At 46.2% G+C, this 15,000-nt stretch overlaps 1 protein-coding gene across 1 annotated transcript in view; it reads left to right on the top strand.

Annotated features, from left to right (window-relative positions):
• The window catches only part of dnah3 (dynein axonemal heavy chain 3), an 83,305-nt gene that overhangs the window by 22,940 nt on the left and 45,365 nt on the right, over positions 1 to 15,000 (top strand). Inside the window, exons 15-32 of the mRNA XM_062991508.1 lie at positions 722 to 845; positions 999 to 1,152; positions 1,377 to 1,521; positions 2,735 to 2,946; positions 3,605 to 3,696; positions 4,865 to 4,979; positions 5,413 to 5,529; positions 6,468 to 6,647; positions 7,519 to 7,655; positions 8,234 to 8,435; positions 8,568 to 8,660; positions 9,366 to 9,476; positions 10,429 to 10,543; positions 10,931 to 11,129; positions 11,296 to 11,404; positions 11,501 to 11,614; positions 13,875 to 14,051; positions 14,484 to 14,575. Coding sequence (XP_062847578.1) covers positions 722 to 845; positions 999 to 1,152; positions 1,377 to 1,521; positions 2,735 to 2,946; positions 3,605 to 3,696; positions 4,865 to 4,979; positions 5,413 to 5,529; positions 6,468 to 6,647; positions 7,519 to 7,655; positions 8,234 to 8,435; positions 8,568 to 8,660; positions 9,366 to 9,476; positions 10,429 to 10,543; positions 10,931 to 11,129; positions 11,296 to 11,404; positions 11,501 to 11,614; positions 13,875 to 14,051; positions 14,484 to 14,575 — 2,488 coding nt within the window. The remainder of the gene's footprint in view (positions 1 to 721; positions 846 to 998; positions 1,153 to 1,376; positions 1,522 to 2,734; positions 2,947 to 3,604; positions 3,697 to 4,864; positions 4,980 to 5,412; positions 5,530 to 6,467; positions 6,648 to 7,518; positions 7,656 to 8,233; positions 8,436 to 8,567; positions 8,661 to 9,365; positions 9,477 to 10,428; positions 10,544 to 10,930; positions 11,130 to 11,295; positions 11,405 to 11,500; positions 11,615 to 13,874; positions 14,052 to 14,483; positions 14,576 to 15,000) is intronic.

Raw genomic sequence — 15,000 nt, 5'->3', positions numbered from 1 at the left:
AAGTGGTTCGAGGGCCCAAACTTAACCTTGGAGGGGTCTGAACTCTCGATCTTCAGACAGTCCAATACCTTCACAGCTTTTATCCTCCAGGCCACCCGAGGAGGACGGGGTACCTGCTGAGTCTGGTTCCTCTCAAGGTTCTTCCTGTATTATTTCCCGTCACCCTCAGCTTGCTCAACAGGAGGTTTTTGGTCTGTTGGTCCTGGATTCTGTAAAGTTGCTTTGAGACGATGTTCATTGTAAAAAGCTCTATACTAATAAATCTGACTTGACTTGAGCCAGGGCGGCACGGTGGCTCGGTGGGTAGCACTGTCGCCTCATGGCAAGAAGGTTCTGGGTTCGATCCCCAGGCGGGGCGGTCCGGGTCCTTTCTGTGTGGAGTTTGCATGTTCTCCCCGTGTCTGCGTGGGTTTCCTCCGGGAGCTCCGGTTTCCTCCCACAGTCCAAAAACATGCAGTCAGGTTAATTGGAGACCCTAAATTGCCCTGTAGGTGAAAGTGTGTGTGTGTGTGTGTGTGTGTGTGTGCGCCCCGTCCAGGGGCATTTATCTTTTGAGTCTCTCGTGTGTGTCCCATCTTTAATTTTAAAGACTGCACTACTGAAGCTACTGACTGTAGTCCATCTGTTTCTCTACATGCTTTGTAAAGCATGTAGATAATGTGCATCTCATAATTTGAGTGTGTGTGTGTGTGTGTGTGTGTGTGTGTGTGTGTGTGTGTAGGGGGGGACGTTAAGCTGAACAGCGGTGTGTTCCACTGGCCTGAGCGACTGTATCACGTGTGTGAGGGCAGCAGAGTCAAACTAGTGAATGGCAGAGAACATGCTGAAGACCAACTGTGCAAGAGGTACACACACACACACACACACACACACACACGCACTTCATACACACTAAAGATGCTGTTGGCTTTATATTTTTGGTTTGTAGAGCTGTTCTCCTCCTAGCACTGATACTGTGTGTGTGTGTGTGCGTGTGTGTGTGTGTGTGTGTGTAACAGGGTTGTGAAGCTGGAACACACACTGCAGGGTGCAGCTAAAGATCTGGAGGTGTTTAAGAAGAAGGAAGTGATGAGCGTGGAGGAGATGAAGAATAATGTAAAGAAGCTCGGGGACATCACGGCGTGTCTGGAGAGCGCAGTCACGGGAATGGAGGTGTGTGTGTGTGTGGGTGTGTGTACATGAAGTATTTGGACACCTGATCATGAGCTTGTTGGACGTCCAGTTATAGACTGACCTCTGTGTGATCTACTGAGAAGCTTCTCACAAGACATCATGTTTAAAACTTTCATAGAAGAGTGGAGACTGTTAGAGCGGTTATCACACACTGTATATTGTTGTGTGTGTGTGTGTGTGTGTGTGTGTGTGTGTGTGAACAGTGCATTAATAAGGAGGAGTGTTTATTAGAGAAGGAACAGAGTCAGTTTCCTCTACTGCAGACCATCATGAGCAGCAAACAACCGTACGATCAACTGTGGAGCACCGGGCTCACCTTCCACAGCCAATCAGATCTCTGGATGAACGGTAACACACACACACACACACACACACACAGCACTGACCTTCCACAGCCAATCAGATCTCTGGATGAACGGTAACACACACACACACACACACACACACACACACACACACACACACACACACACACACACACACACACAGCACTGACCTTCCACAGCCAATCAGATCTCTGGATGAACGGTAACACACACACACACACACACACACACACACACAGCACTGACCTTCCACAGCCAATCAGATCTCTGGATGAACGGTAACACACACACACACACACACACACACACACACAGCACTGACCTTCCACAGCCAATCAGATCTCTGGATGAACGGTAACACACACACACACACACACACACACACACACAGCACTGACCTTCCACAGCCAATCAGATCTCTGGATGAACGGTAACACACACACACACACACACACACACACACAGCACTGACCTTCCACAGCCAATCAGATCTCTGGATGAACGGTAACACACACACACACACACACACACACAGCACTGACCTTCCACAGCCAATCAGATCTCTGGATGAACGGTAACACACACACACACACACAAATACACAGACACACAATTGATTGACAACACTAAACTAACCACTTTAAATACTATTACCAACCAGTCAGCTACACTAGTGTGTGTGTGTGTGTGTGTTATTGTGTATGTGTAAATTATCTCTGGATGAACGGTAACACACACACACACACAGACACACACACACACACACAGCACTGACCTTCCACAGCCAATCAGATCTCTGGATGAACGGTCACACACACAAACACACACACACACACACACACACACACAGCACTGACCTTCCACAGCCCACAACCGTTTGTACAGCTGAACTCTGATGAGTTGTGTGTATGTGTGTGTGTGTGTGTGTGTGTGTGTGTTACAGGACCGTTTGTACAGCTGAACTCTGAGCAGATCTCTGATGAGTTGTGTGTGTGTGTGTACGTGTGTGTGTGTGTGTGTGTGTGTGTGTTTGTGTGTGTGTGTGTGTGTGTGTGTTACAGGACCGTTTGTACAGCTGAACTCTGATGAGTTGTGTGTGTGTGTTACTGTGTGTGTGTTACAGGACCGTTTGTACAGCTGAACTCTGATGAGTTGTGTGTGTGTGTTACTGTGTGTGTGTTACAGGACCATTTGTACAGCTGAACTCTGATGAGTTGTGTGTGTGTGTGTTACAGGACCGTTTGTACAGCTGAACTCTGAGCAGATCTCTGATGAGCTGAACTCGATGTATCGGTTGATTTATAAGCTGATGAAGGTTTTCGGTGACGCGGCGGCTCCTCGCCGAGTGGCCGACAGCTTCCGGCTCAAAATCGACAAGTTTAGACAACATCTACCCGTCCTGAACACCATCTGTAACCCGGGCATCAAAGCCCGCCACTGGGAGAGGGTATACACATACACACACACACACACGCACACACCAGAACTGTAATAAACAGAAACACTGAGGTGCGTAGGTCACTGTCAGTCATGAGGAATTGACAAGTCATCATCATCTCCTCCATGCCCCCTCTGCCAGCCTGATCTGGCAATGCAGGAGTGCATGACTCCATAATGTGCCCCAGTGTTGAACTCCATGGCAGGTGGGTTCGTTACAGTGCCCCCTCCCAGAGGAACAGCTGCCAACGTTCCTACTTATCAGGAATTCTGTGGGTAAATCTCTAGTAGCTGAAAGACCCAGCAAACCAAGTGAGAGGGGGGAGAGGGGGCAAGTACCTGGACACTGTCTACAAGGACGCCATCCTAAACAGGTGGGGGGGCAAAGCCTCATTAAGGGAGGCATTTTTTCACTGTGGCTGTGGGAAAAAACATGGTCAAACAAAAAGGAAAACCAGCTTCCCGTGGTTCTGCTCTGCTGGGTTCATGTACTGGTCAGCTCCTTCTGCTCCCTCAGGGGCAGCAGGTCACGCCTCAGGTGCAGCCCCACACCTACAAACACTGGAGCTCCGTCTCTCTGTCTCTTTCATGAACCGCAATCCCGTGTTTGCATGTTTTAGTCCCGTCTCTGCTCGCGTGTTGAATCGTTGATGGCTTGTCGTTTGTAGATCAGCAGCATCGTGGGGTTCCAGGTAAAGCCAGACGCAGAGACGTCCCTGTTCAACATGCTGAAGCTCGGACTGTCCGATCATACTGACAAGTAAGAGATCAGAGACAGACGTGAATAAATGTGAATAATAATGATGATAGAAGTTTGAACTCTGAACTGTGGAAGTGAAAAATAAACACAACAAAATACCACACCTTCTTCAACATCTTCAACTTCTTCTTCTAATTTTCTCTCGTGCTGTTGCTTGCTGTCAGTCCTTTGCTAGCTTTTCAGCTTCATCCCAGGACTTGTCGAGGAGCTTAAGGTCGTTTATGAAAGTTCATCTTCGGGTGATCCTAATGCCAAGTTCAAACTACACGACTGATCGGTGTTAGGGGGTCACACACTACACCATCTATCACCAGGAGGAATCACAGATGTGTTTATCTGCTTTCACAAACTACGTTTAGTCATGAAAACATGTGTGAGAAGTGTCGAGGGGTTTAATGATACCACGTCCCAAAATGCACGTCAACAATCATAGAGAGATCAGAGCTGTTTGTGTGCTGATGTGCAGCATAAAATCAAAGAGGGAAAATAAATAAATCTAAGTAGATTTGACTACGCGACCAGCAGGGGGCGTCTGTTCTGTTGGTTGTGGGTATTATGGTTTGGTGTGGACGATAAGTCACAGATACTGTAAAACTTGTGTGTATGCTGATGCATTCTGACAGGAACTATATTACGCCCCTGTACCACGTTTTTACTCTCCTTCCCCGGGTTTTCCCGGAACCTGCGTTCTCATTGGCTGTAGTTCGGTATAGCACTCGCAACCTGATCGCAACGCCTTTCTTACTACAGGATTTAGAGTTGCTCAACAGGTTCAGATATTTAACATGCTGGATATTTTTCTTGGCGAGCTGCTCGGATCGAGTCATTGAACGGTTCACACACAGCGATGAGCCGATTTTCAAACCCCGAGCTTTATTACAAGTTAATAAATCTACCTGGTTTACTTTATATACATTAATATCTTGCTTGTTCTCGGGTGGAGCAGCAGTGCTATCATCTGATCAAGTGTTTACATTCGGACATGACCGAGTGTGTTTGGGAAGAGGAGTGGCGTTCCCAGGCTTCGTAATAGACTGGCGTTCTGTTCGGAATGTGTTTCTTCATAGCGCCCAGTTTTTTTCTGTGTAAACCTGACCCACTGTGACCTGACCCTGTGGTAAAATGTGAAAAATAAAATGATTTAACTTTTATTTTGACCTCTCTACAGGCTAGAAGAGATTGCGGCGTCGGCCAGTAAAGAGTACTCTCTAGAAAAAGCTCTGGAGAAGATGAAGAGCGAGTGGGCAGAGCTTCAGCTCAGCTTCACTCAGTATAGAGACACGGTAACACACACACACACACACACACACACCTGCAGTGGAGTTTGGTGTTGGTTGGCATGTCGCTCCAGGTGGAAGTGTTTCTATTTATCACAGCTTCTCTACCACTGAGTTGCCGGCTCCTCTGTTGGTAACCTGCTTTCTCGGTCCGGTTCTCATCGTATCCATCATGAAGGCCCCATGTTTGGACCCACACAGGGTGCAGGTTGTGCCAGTTGATGGGGTGGGGCTCATTTTTGCTCTGAACTTGAGATGACTGTAGCAGCCGGTCTTATTGTGACTGCAGTTCTCGTTTTGTCTCTTTCCCCGTTCTGTCTCTTGTCTCCATCGACTGACTGTTTTTAAGTGTTTTATTTACTGTTACACCTACAGACTTTTGACCAACTTATTATTTCACTGTGTGTGTGTGTGTGTGTGTGTGTGTGTGTGTGTGCAGGGTACGAGTGTGGTCTCAGCAGTGGACGATATTCAGGTTTTGTTGGACGATCACATTATTAAGACTCAGACGATGAAGGGATCTCCGTTCATCAAGCCCATCGAATCAGAGTGCAAGGTAACACACACACACACACACACACACACACACACACACACACACACACACACACACACACACTGCACTTTATTTACTAAACATACACCTACCATATAGATAGACTGTGTGGGCACAGTTGTGGGCACTACTGACTGTAGCTCTGTAAACTCCCCCTGCCCACCGTATCAATCAACAGCGACCCACATAGGACCCCCACTAAACAAATATTATTATATAATCTTCATATGTAAGGACTTTTCTCTCTAAACAAACATCAGAAAGGTCCAGACTGTGATCTTCTCTCTGGTTCTTCTGGAGGTGAAAGCTGGAGAGTAAAAAAGCAGCTTGAGCATCATTGACTTCGAACCAAATCATACCTTTCATTTCAAGACCACTTAAACAGATTTTTTTTTATTTTGGACACATTTTGAAAAGAACCAGTTAATTGAAATAGAAATTTGTGCTCGGAAGGTTTGAGGGTAAAGGAGGAAGAGAACGGCCAGCAACTAGATGGATGAATATAATTAGAGGAAGAGTGAATGAGCCAATAAAAAGCCTGAAGATCCAAACAGTGGACAGACTATTCTGAGAAAACATTGTTCATACGGCCGCCAGGAATTTTAATCAAGTTAACGACATATCATTAAAAATTAATTAAGTAGTAGCATCAACAACAACGATAATAATAATATAAGAATAAAATTAAGAAAGAAAAGCAGGATGATCATCTATCAGACTTTCTGCTTAGGTCTGTGTTCTAGGTGTGATTTTATCAAGCACCTGAACACTGCAGCAGTGCATCTCATTATCACGTTATCACCATGGGGACGAGTTTTATTAAAAATTGTACGTGAAATCTGACCCAAATGACTCGACCCCATGTAATACCAGTCACGTCGAATAACGTAAACACGTCCATCCTCCTCTACATGATCCTGATGTTTCCCTCTGTACAGATGTGGGAGGAGAAGCTGGTACAGATGCAGGATATTCTAGATGCCATGTTGCAGTGCCAGTCCTCCTGGCTCTACCTGGAGCCCATCTTCAGCTCCGAGGACATCGTGGCCCAGATGCCCGAGGAGGGACGCAAGTTCAGCATCGTCGACACGTGCTGGAGGAGCATCGTAAACCAAGCGGTTCGTCTCGGTTCACTTCAGGACGTTTAGATGAAATTAGCTTGTTTATAGAATAATTACAGCATTTGTTGTCTAGTGGCTAATGCGCCAGTGCTGGGATCCTCGAATCTCAGCCACTAGTCTGCTGGGTGGGAAAAAAACGGGACTAAAAAACTGGGCGGGGTCTTCGATGCTGTGTAAGGACCTTGGTTAGTACAGAAGTGGAGGAACGTGGAGATCAGCGCGTGACTCTCCGTGTGCAAGACCGACCTCATTCAATAAAAAGGGGGTCAGTGGATCGTGCACACTGCAAAGTGAGGGCGTGTCAGGAGGATATACCTTCCTCGTACACCATCGGGGTCTCCAGCAGAGGAAGAGGAACTGGCTATGACTAAACTGATAGAAAAAGGGGAAAATGCGAAAAATAAAATAGTAAAAAGTGTGACCCACAATTCCATGTCAGAAACAAGCTAAAGTGGTGGTGCAGTGTGTAGTGCTGTCTCCCCACAGCAAGAAGGTTCTGGGTTCGGTTCCCCAGAGTCCTTTCTGTGTGGAGTTTGCATGTTCTTCCTGTGTCTGTGTGGGTTTACTCTGGGTGCTCCGGTTTTCACCCACTCAAGTCCAAAGTGTGCAGTCAGGTTAACTGGAGCTACTAAATTGCCCTGAAGTGTGTGTGTGTGGACTGGTGACCAGTCCAGGGTGTTTTCCTAGACCTACCCCGAACCCTGACCAGGGTAAAGCGGTGCGGTGGTAAAACAGACTGATGAATGAATGACTCTAAATTACCCCTAGATGTGAGTAAATGAATGTGTGTGTTGGATTAAATTCATCATTCATATATATAAGTGTGTGTGTGTGTGTGTGTGTGTGTGTGTGTGTGTGTGCGCATCAGCTGAAGGACACACACGTGCTAGTGGCCACGTCCCAGCCGAACATGCTGGAGCGTCTGCAGGAGTCCAACACGTTTTTGGAGGAAATTCAGCGCGGCTTAAACACCTACCTGGAAAAAAAGAGACTCTACTTCCCCAGGTAACACCACACACACACACACACACACACACACACACACACACGAATACACACCTCAAAATGATTTAGAACAGTTATCTGACCTACTGCACATTTTGGAGAGGTGGACGGGGTCTTGTGGGGTGACTCCAGCCCTTTTTTGGACCAATGTGGCACCTGTTCCAGATCGTGGTCTTACTGTTGAACGTTCGTTACCAGCTGGAACTAAAGAGTAGCAGGTTGTTCAGCAGGAACCATGATGAGATCCGTGGGCGTGTCAGGTTGTAGAGGAAACAGAACATCTTCTTATCTCCAGTAGTGGATCGTTTAGTAACAGCAGCACAAATTCCTGCAGGTGATCTTTGTGTCCTGCCATCGAGTTCTTGCTGTTAACCGCCGGTGTGGTTGTGCCGCGCCCTCTGCTGACGATGCGTCCTCGGTTCCAGTAAAAACCAGTGCAAATGTTGGCGTTCTCTGAGTAGCACCAAGGTTCTAAGAAGCCTGAACAGAACCAGTTCCAGATCGAGTTATTATGGCGGAACAAAGCTAAGGATCAAACCCGTGTCCCCACGTGTTACCACTACGTTTACCTCCTCCAGGTTCTTCTTCCTCTCTAACGACGAGCTCCTGGAGATCCTGTCCGAGACGAAGGATCCTCTGAGGGTTCAGCCTCACCTGAAGAAATGTTTCGAGGGAATCGCCAAGCTGGAGTTCAGTCAGGACCTGGAGATCTGCGGCATGATCAGCTCTGAGAGAGAGAGCGTCCCCTTCACACAGAACATCTACCCCTCCGAGGCCAAGGTACACTCCTATCTGTGTGTGTGTGTGTGTGTGTGTGTGTGTGTGTGTGTGTGTGTGTAACGTCAGGTAATATCTCCACTGTGTGTGTGTGTGTAACGTCAGGTAATATCTCCGCTGTGTGTGTGTGTTTAGGGTATGGTGGAGAAGTGGCTCCTGGAGGTGGAGCAGATGATGCTGATGAGTGTAAGAGATGTAATTCAACAGGGCTTAGAACAGTACCCTGAGGTACACACGCACACACACACACACACACACACACACACATATACAGTACACCAAATATACACACATACACACACACACACACACACACACACACACACACACACACACACTTAAATTTAAAGTCCAAGTTAGTTGTCTAACCAGTCTTGTATTTGAGGGTTCTTGCCTTATCAGGGAACTGTAGCCTAGTGGTTAAGGTACAGGACCAGTAACCCAAAGTTTGCTAGTTCAAACCCCTAGTTACCACTGTTGGGCCCTTGAGCAAGGCCCTAAACCCTCAATTGCTCAGACTGTATACTGTCACAGTACTGTAAGTCGCTTTGGGTAAAGGCATCTGCTAAATGATGAAAATGTAAATTTTAATACGGGAGATTCGAACCTTTGCCACCTGCACCACCCACACACTGGCTACACCGCACTGTCTTGTTTTCCCCAACTATACATCACTAACAGTGTGTGTGATTTTCTGCTGTTTCCCAAACCACATTCTTTGTGCTGCATGGTGTGTGACTACACCATCAGTAGTGCACTAAGGACACATAGTTAGTAGTTAGTGCAGTAGTGTGGTATTTGGGACGCAGCCGAACCTTGTTTCTTTAAGCCTCTAGGGGAAGTTGATTAGCTTATAAAATTAAAATATTGGGGGCTTAATATTAAACTGTGTGTGTGTGTGTGTGTGTGTGTGTGTGTGTGTGTGTGTTAAAGGTGGACAGGAAGAAATGGGTCCTGCAGTGGCCTGGTCAGGTCGTGATTTGTGCTTCGTCCATCTTCTGGACCAGTGAAGTGTCTAACGCTATACAGAACAACACACTACATGTGAGTGTATAACACACACACACACACACACACACACACACACACCATATGTGTGGTTAGATTTTATAACACACTCTTCCATACATCCGTATTTACACTTTCAATATCAGTGAAAGGTCTAATGTGTTTATTCTCTGTTTATATACATATTTATATGTGTGTGTCTGTGTGTGTACTGATCAGCCATAACATTAAATCCACCTCCTTGTTTCTACACTCACTGTCCATTTTATCAGCTCCACTTACCATATAGAAGCACTTTGTAGTTCTACAATTACTGACTGTAGTCCATCTGTTTCTCTACATGCTTTGTTACCCCCTTTCACCCTGTTCTTCAATGGTCAGTACCTCCACAGAGCAGGTATTATTTAGGTGGTGGATGATTCTCAGCACTGCAGTGACACTGACATGGTGGTGGTGTGTTAGTGTGTGTTGTGCTGGTATGAGTGGATCAGACACAGCAGTGCTGCTGGAGTTTTAAAATACCATGTCCACTCACTGTCCACTCTATTAGACACTCCTACCTAGTCGCTCCACCTTGTAGATGTAAAGTCAGAGACGATCGCTCATCTATTGCTGCTGTTTGAGTCGGTCATCTTCTAGACCTTCATCAGTGGTCACAGGACGCTGCACACGGGGCGCTGTTGGCTGGATATTTTTGGTTGGTGGACGATTCTCAGTCCAGCAGTGACAGTGAGGTGTTTAAAAACTCCAGCAGCGCTGCTGTGTCTGATCTACTCATACCAGCACAACACACACTAACACACCAGCACCATGTCAGTGTCACTGCAGTGCTGAGAATCATCCACCACCTAAATAATACCTGCTCTGTGGGGGTCCTGACCATTGAAGAACAGGGTGAAACAGATGGACTACAGTCAGTAATTGTAGAACTGTAGGCTGATTGGTGTATAATGTGTATGTGTGAATATTCTGTGTGTGTGTATTACAGGCGTATGTAGATCAGTGTAACACTCAGATATCAGACATTGTGGAGCTGGTTCGAGGGAAACTGTCAGCAGGAGCCAGACTGACTCTGGGAGCTCTAACAGTGATAGACGTGCACGGTACCTGTAACCCTCACCTAATCACATGGTTATTATTCACACGGTACAGGATGTGATGGTAGATGTGATTTTATTACACAGCACGGGGCGTGGTGATAAATGTTATTGTTTACAGTGTGGGATGTGATGGTAGATGTTATTGTTTACAGTACAGGATGTGATGATAGATGTTATGGTTTACAGTGTGGGATGTGATGGTAGATGTTATGGTTTACAGTACAGGATGTGATGATAGATGTTATGGTTTACAGTACAGGATGTGATGATAGATGTTATGGTTTACAGTGTGGGATGTGATGGTAGATGTTATGGTTTACAGTACAGGATGTGATGATAGATGTTATGGTTTACAGTGTGGGATGTGATGGTAGATGTTATTGTTTACAGCGCGTGACGTGGTGATGAAGCTGGTGCAGGACGGCGTTTCCTCTCTGAATGATTTCCAGTGGATCTCTCAGCTGCGTTATTACTGGGAGGATGGAGACGTGGTGCTGAGGATGATCACCACCCAACTCACCTACGGTTACGAATACCTGGGGAACTCACCACGCCTCGTCATCACACCTCTCACAGACCGCTGCTACAGGTACCACACACAGAGGGAGAGTGTAGGAGGGTGGAGAACATTGGATACCAAAACTCTTGGGATATTGGAGATACCTGAGCAGAAGATCATGCTAACATTCTCACTGTGTGTGTGTGTGTGTGTGTGTGTGATGCTAACACCATCCCTGTGTGTGTGGTGCTAACAGGACTCTAATGGGAGCTCTGAAGCTGAATCTGGGTGGAGCTCCAGAAGGACCTGCAGGAACAGGAAAGACTGAGACCACAAAAGATCTGGCCAAAGCTCTGGCCAAACAGGTTCAACCTCCATCACCCTCACACTGCTGTTAACGTTATTATCATGATCTCTCCTCTCTGTTTAACGTGTGTGTGTGTGTGTGTGTGTGTGTGCAGTGTGTAGTGTTTAACTGCTCAGATGGGCTGGACTATAAAGCCATGAGTAAGTTCTTTAAAGGTCTGGCTCAGTCTGGAGCGTGGGCCTGCTTTGACGAGTTCAACCGCATCGAGGTTCGTACTGCACGTCCACTCTGAGCTCAGGGTTACAGAGAAGCATTAACACCAGATTAGAGAACTAGTCCCTCACCACCATGGCAGTCAGACTCATGATATGAGATAAGGTGATGAGGTTCTGTAGGTGATGAGGTTCTGTAGGTGTAACTGAATCAAAACTGTAGATCCAAAGCTTGACCCTGGGCAGTGGTGAAGTGTTTAAATCAGTGGTGCCCAATACATCAGTGGCGATCTACCAGTCGATGGCAAAGTGCACGCTGGTAGATCGCGCCTCATTTAAACAGGTCAACGCGATTATTTTTCCGATTTAGCGACTCCATTGTTGTCTTCCACCGCTGAGAGATACCAGATTGCATCCGAGGAGAGCACGTCGCTGTACACGCCTGTTCCGATACGTGTACAGCCCTCCTCTTCCACCAATCAGGGTCCTTACACAGCGTATGAAGAGCCACCCACCCACACATAGTCCGGCCCCCACCCTGCAGATACGGTGATCAATTAGTATCTGCGGCAGGCACTGCCAATTATGCCCGCCAGATGGCGCCCAGCCGACCGGTGGCAACGCCGAGTTTCGAACCAAAGCCGCTGCGCCACCTGGGCGCCTGGCCACCATTTCTTTATTTTGTGGTTTGGTACCATAGCTACACCTCAGCCCGCCTAATGCCTGGTTCACACTACATGATTTTTTAGTATACGCTCTGAGCAAATGAGGGTTAAGGGCCTTGTTCAAGGGCCCAACAGCTGCAACCTGGCAGTGGTGGGGCTTGAACCAGCGACCCTCTGATTACTAGTCCAGTACCTTAACCGCTAGGCTACGACTTGCCCTGTCGTAGATAAAAGATTTAAAGCATCTGCTAAATCCCAAAGAGGTTTACGGTGGTGAGTGGGTCCCGTTACATTCTGTACAATAGCTGTGGTTTCTAAAATAGAATCAAATGTAAAATAGAATTAAATGTAAAATAGAATCAAATGTAATATAGAATTAAATGTAAAATAGAATTAAATGTAAAATAGAATTAAATGTAAAATAGAATTGTAATGTTTAAGATGTGGTTCATGTACCTGTACTGTATCCAGGAGCTGCTTTATTTAAACCTAAATATTCAACAATATTCGAGGTTTCACTAAAATTATGTCTAGACGCTTATCTGTTATCATATCATTTACAACTACAGCGCTACCTTAAAACTCAACCTCAGTCGGTTCTGGGAGTGGCGTCCAGTTTTAAAGACGTTGAGTTTCGAGGTATTCTTACCCATAAGGATGTTTGGAGAACCTGTTAATGCGTCCATGGTCCCGTGGAGCTGCAAATATTTTAGTCTCATGTAAAATAATGAGGTTGTTTTTGACTCTTAAACACTGAAAATAACACAAATATAATATAAACACACTGAAATACAATTACTAACAGTTACACATCAATAAAAATACAATAAAAGCTGCACTTTAGTTTTACTTCTTTATTGTTTCCTGACGCTTCTTAATGCTGGAGATGCTCGATGTTGGAATACCGTATTCCCTTCAGCACCGGCGCATTCACATGAGAAACTTACTGTAGCGTGACTTATTGTAGTAAAACAGCGAGTGAGGAATGTGATTAGTGGAGGAACTTATGAGCAGTAATAATGAAGAGAAGTTTAGTGCTCCTGTCTCCTTCTTTTACTACATTAAACCACGTTAAGCTTTATTTAGACTCTGGGAGAAGCTGATTCTGATTCTCACCATTTCTCAGAAGCTGGAGCTGTAACACAAGTTTAAAAGTGAAACAGGGAGGAGAATCCAGATAAACACAGATACATGTGGAGCTGTAACCCTGGATCTGACGCTTATTCCACACTGATGCAGATTCAGATCAGATTCACAGTTTTACCGCTCAAGACGAGCGCCGAACAAAACGGCTGTTCATTGTTAATCTGAAATTAAATAAATTAATTTAAAAAACACACTGAACACGTTGAGTTTACGGAAACAAATTTCTCAACGAAGGGGGTCGAGTTTTGAGTTTAGGGGACGTCGAGTTACAAAATACACCCTGAACACACACCAGGAACACTCCTAATTAACACTCCAAACTGCATACGGATCACTGTGTAGCATCAGGTGAAGGTACTACGTTCTAGTTATTCGTTTATTACTGATTCACAACAGAACATCTGACCTGGTTTTGGCTTAACTAGCTAGTATGACCATTTAACAAGTAACAAGTACCATTCTCATGGTCTCCTGGACTCTCTCTCTCTCTCTCTCTCTCTCTCAGGTGGAGGTGTTATCAGTGGTAGCTCAGCAGGTGTTGAGTATCCAACAGGCCATCATGAGGGACCTGAAGCGCTTCATGTTTGAGGGAACCGAGCTCTCTCTCAATCCAACCTGCTGCGTCTTCATCACCATGAACCCCGGATACGCTGGCCGAGCCGAGCTTCCCGATAACCTTAAAGTACATGCGCACACACACACACACACACACACACACACACACACACACACACACACAGTATAAACACAAACCAACAGTCACCAGGACGGGTCACACACTACACCCTTAATCAATCACCAACACAGAGCAGCGACTCCTAAAATCAGATTGTCGCCTCAAAAATAAACGGGTGTGAAACTAAACATGATCACACAAAACAGAGAGTAATGCTCAGGCTTCGGAGATGTGCCTCATCTTGTACGGAGAGTCACGCTAAGCTTCATGTGACCAACCCCCCCCCCCCCCCCCCCAACCAGTCTGTAATATTGCCCCTGTTTATGCAGCGTTAAGTGTTGGTTCATTATTATGGCATGGATGAAAACCAGTTCACAATGTTATGCAGTAATCACTTACTCTAAGGGGTTCACAAACTTTTTCATATGTGTGCTGCAGGCTCTGTTCCGTACGGTGGCCATGATGGTGCCGGATTACGGCCTGATCGGAGAGATATCGCTCTACTCCATGGGCTTCATTCAGTCTCGCAGGTAATCACCCATCAGCTGTAGTGTAGGTGTGGCTCAACCTTAGGGTCCTAAAGACCAAGTATCAAACCTCACCTCTCTTAGGGGTTAAGCATCGTCCAGGTATTCTTACTACTGCTGGATATAAGTGTGTAGCCTAGCGGTTAAGGTACTGGACTAAGAATCAGAAGGATGCTGGTTCAAGTCCCACCACTGACAGGTTGCCGCTGTTTGGCCCTTGAGCAAGGCCCTTAACCCTCAATTGCTCAGACTGTATACGTACTGTACTGTAAGTCGCTTTGGATAAAGCCATCTACAGTCACCTTTTGTTGGGGCAAGCCGTAGTCTAGTGGTTAAGGTACTGGACTAGTAATCAGAAGGATGCTGGTTCAAGCCCCACCACTGCCAGGTTGCTGCTGTTGGACCCTTAAGCAAGGCCCTTAACCCTC

The sequence above is a fragment of the Trichomycterus rosablanca genome, chromosome 3, assembly GCF_030014385.1.
Source record: "Trichomycterus rosablanca isolate fTriRos1 chromosome 3, fTriRos1.hap1, whole genome shotgun sequence".
NCBI classification, from domain to species: Eukaryota; Metazoa; Chordata; class Actinopteri; order Siluriformes; family Trichomycteridae; genus Trichomycterus; species Trichomycterus rosablanca.
The sequence above is the reverse complement of the archived record's forward strand: the minus strand, read 5'-3'. Positions and strand labels throughout refer to the sequence as shown.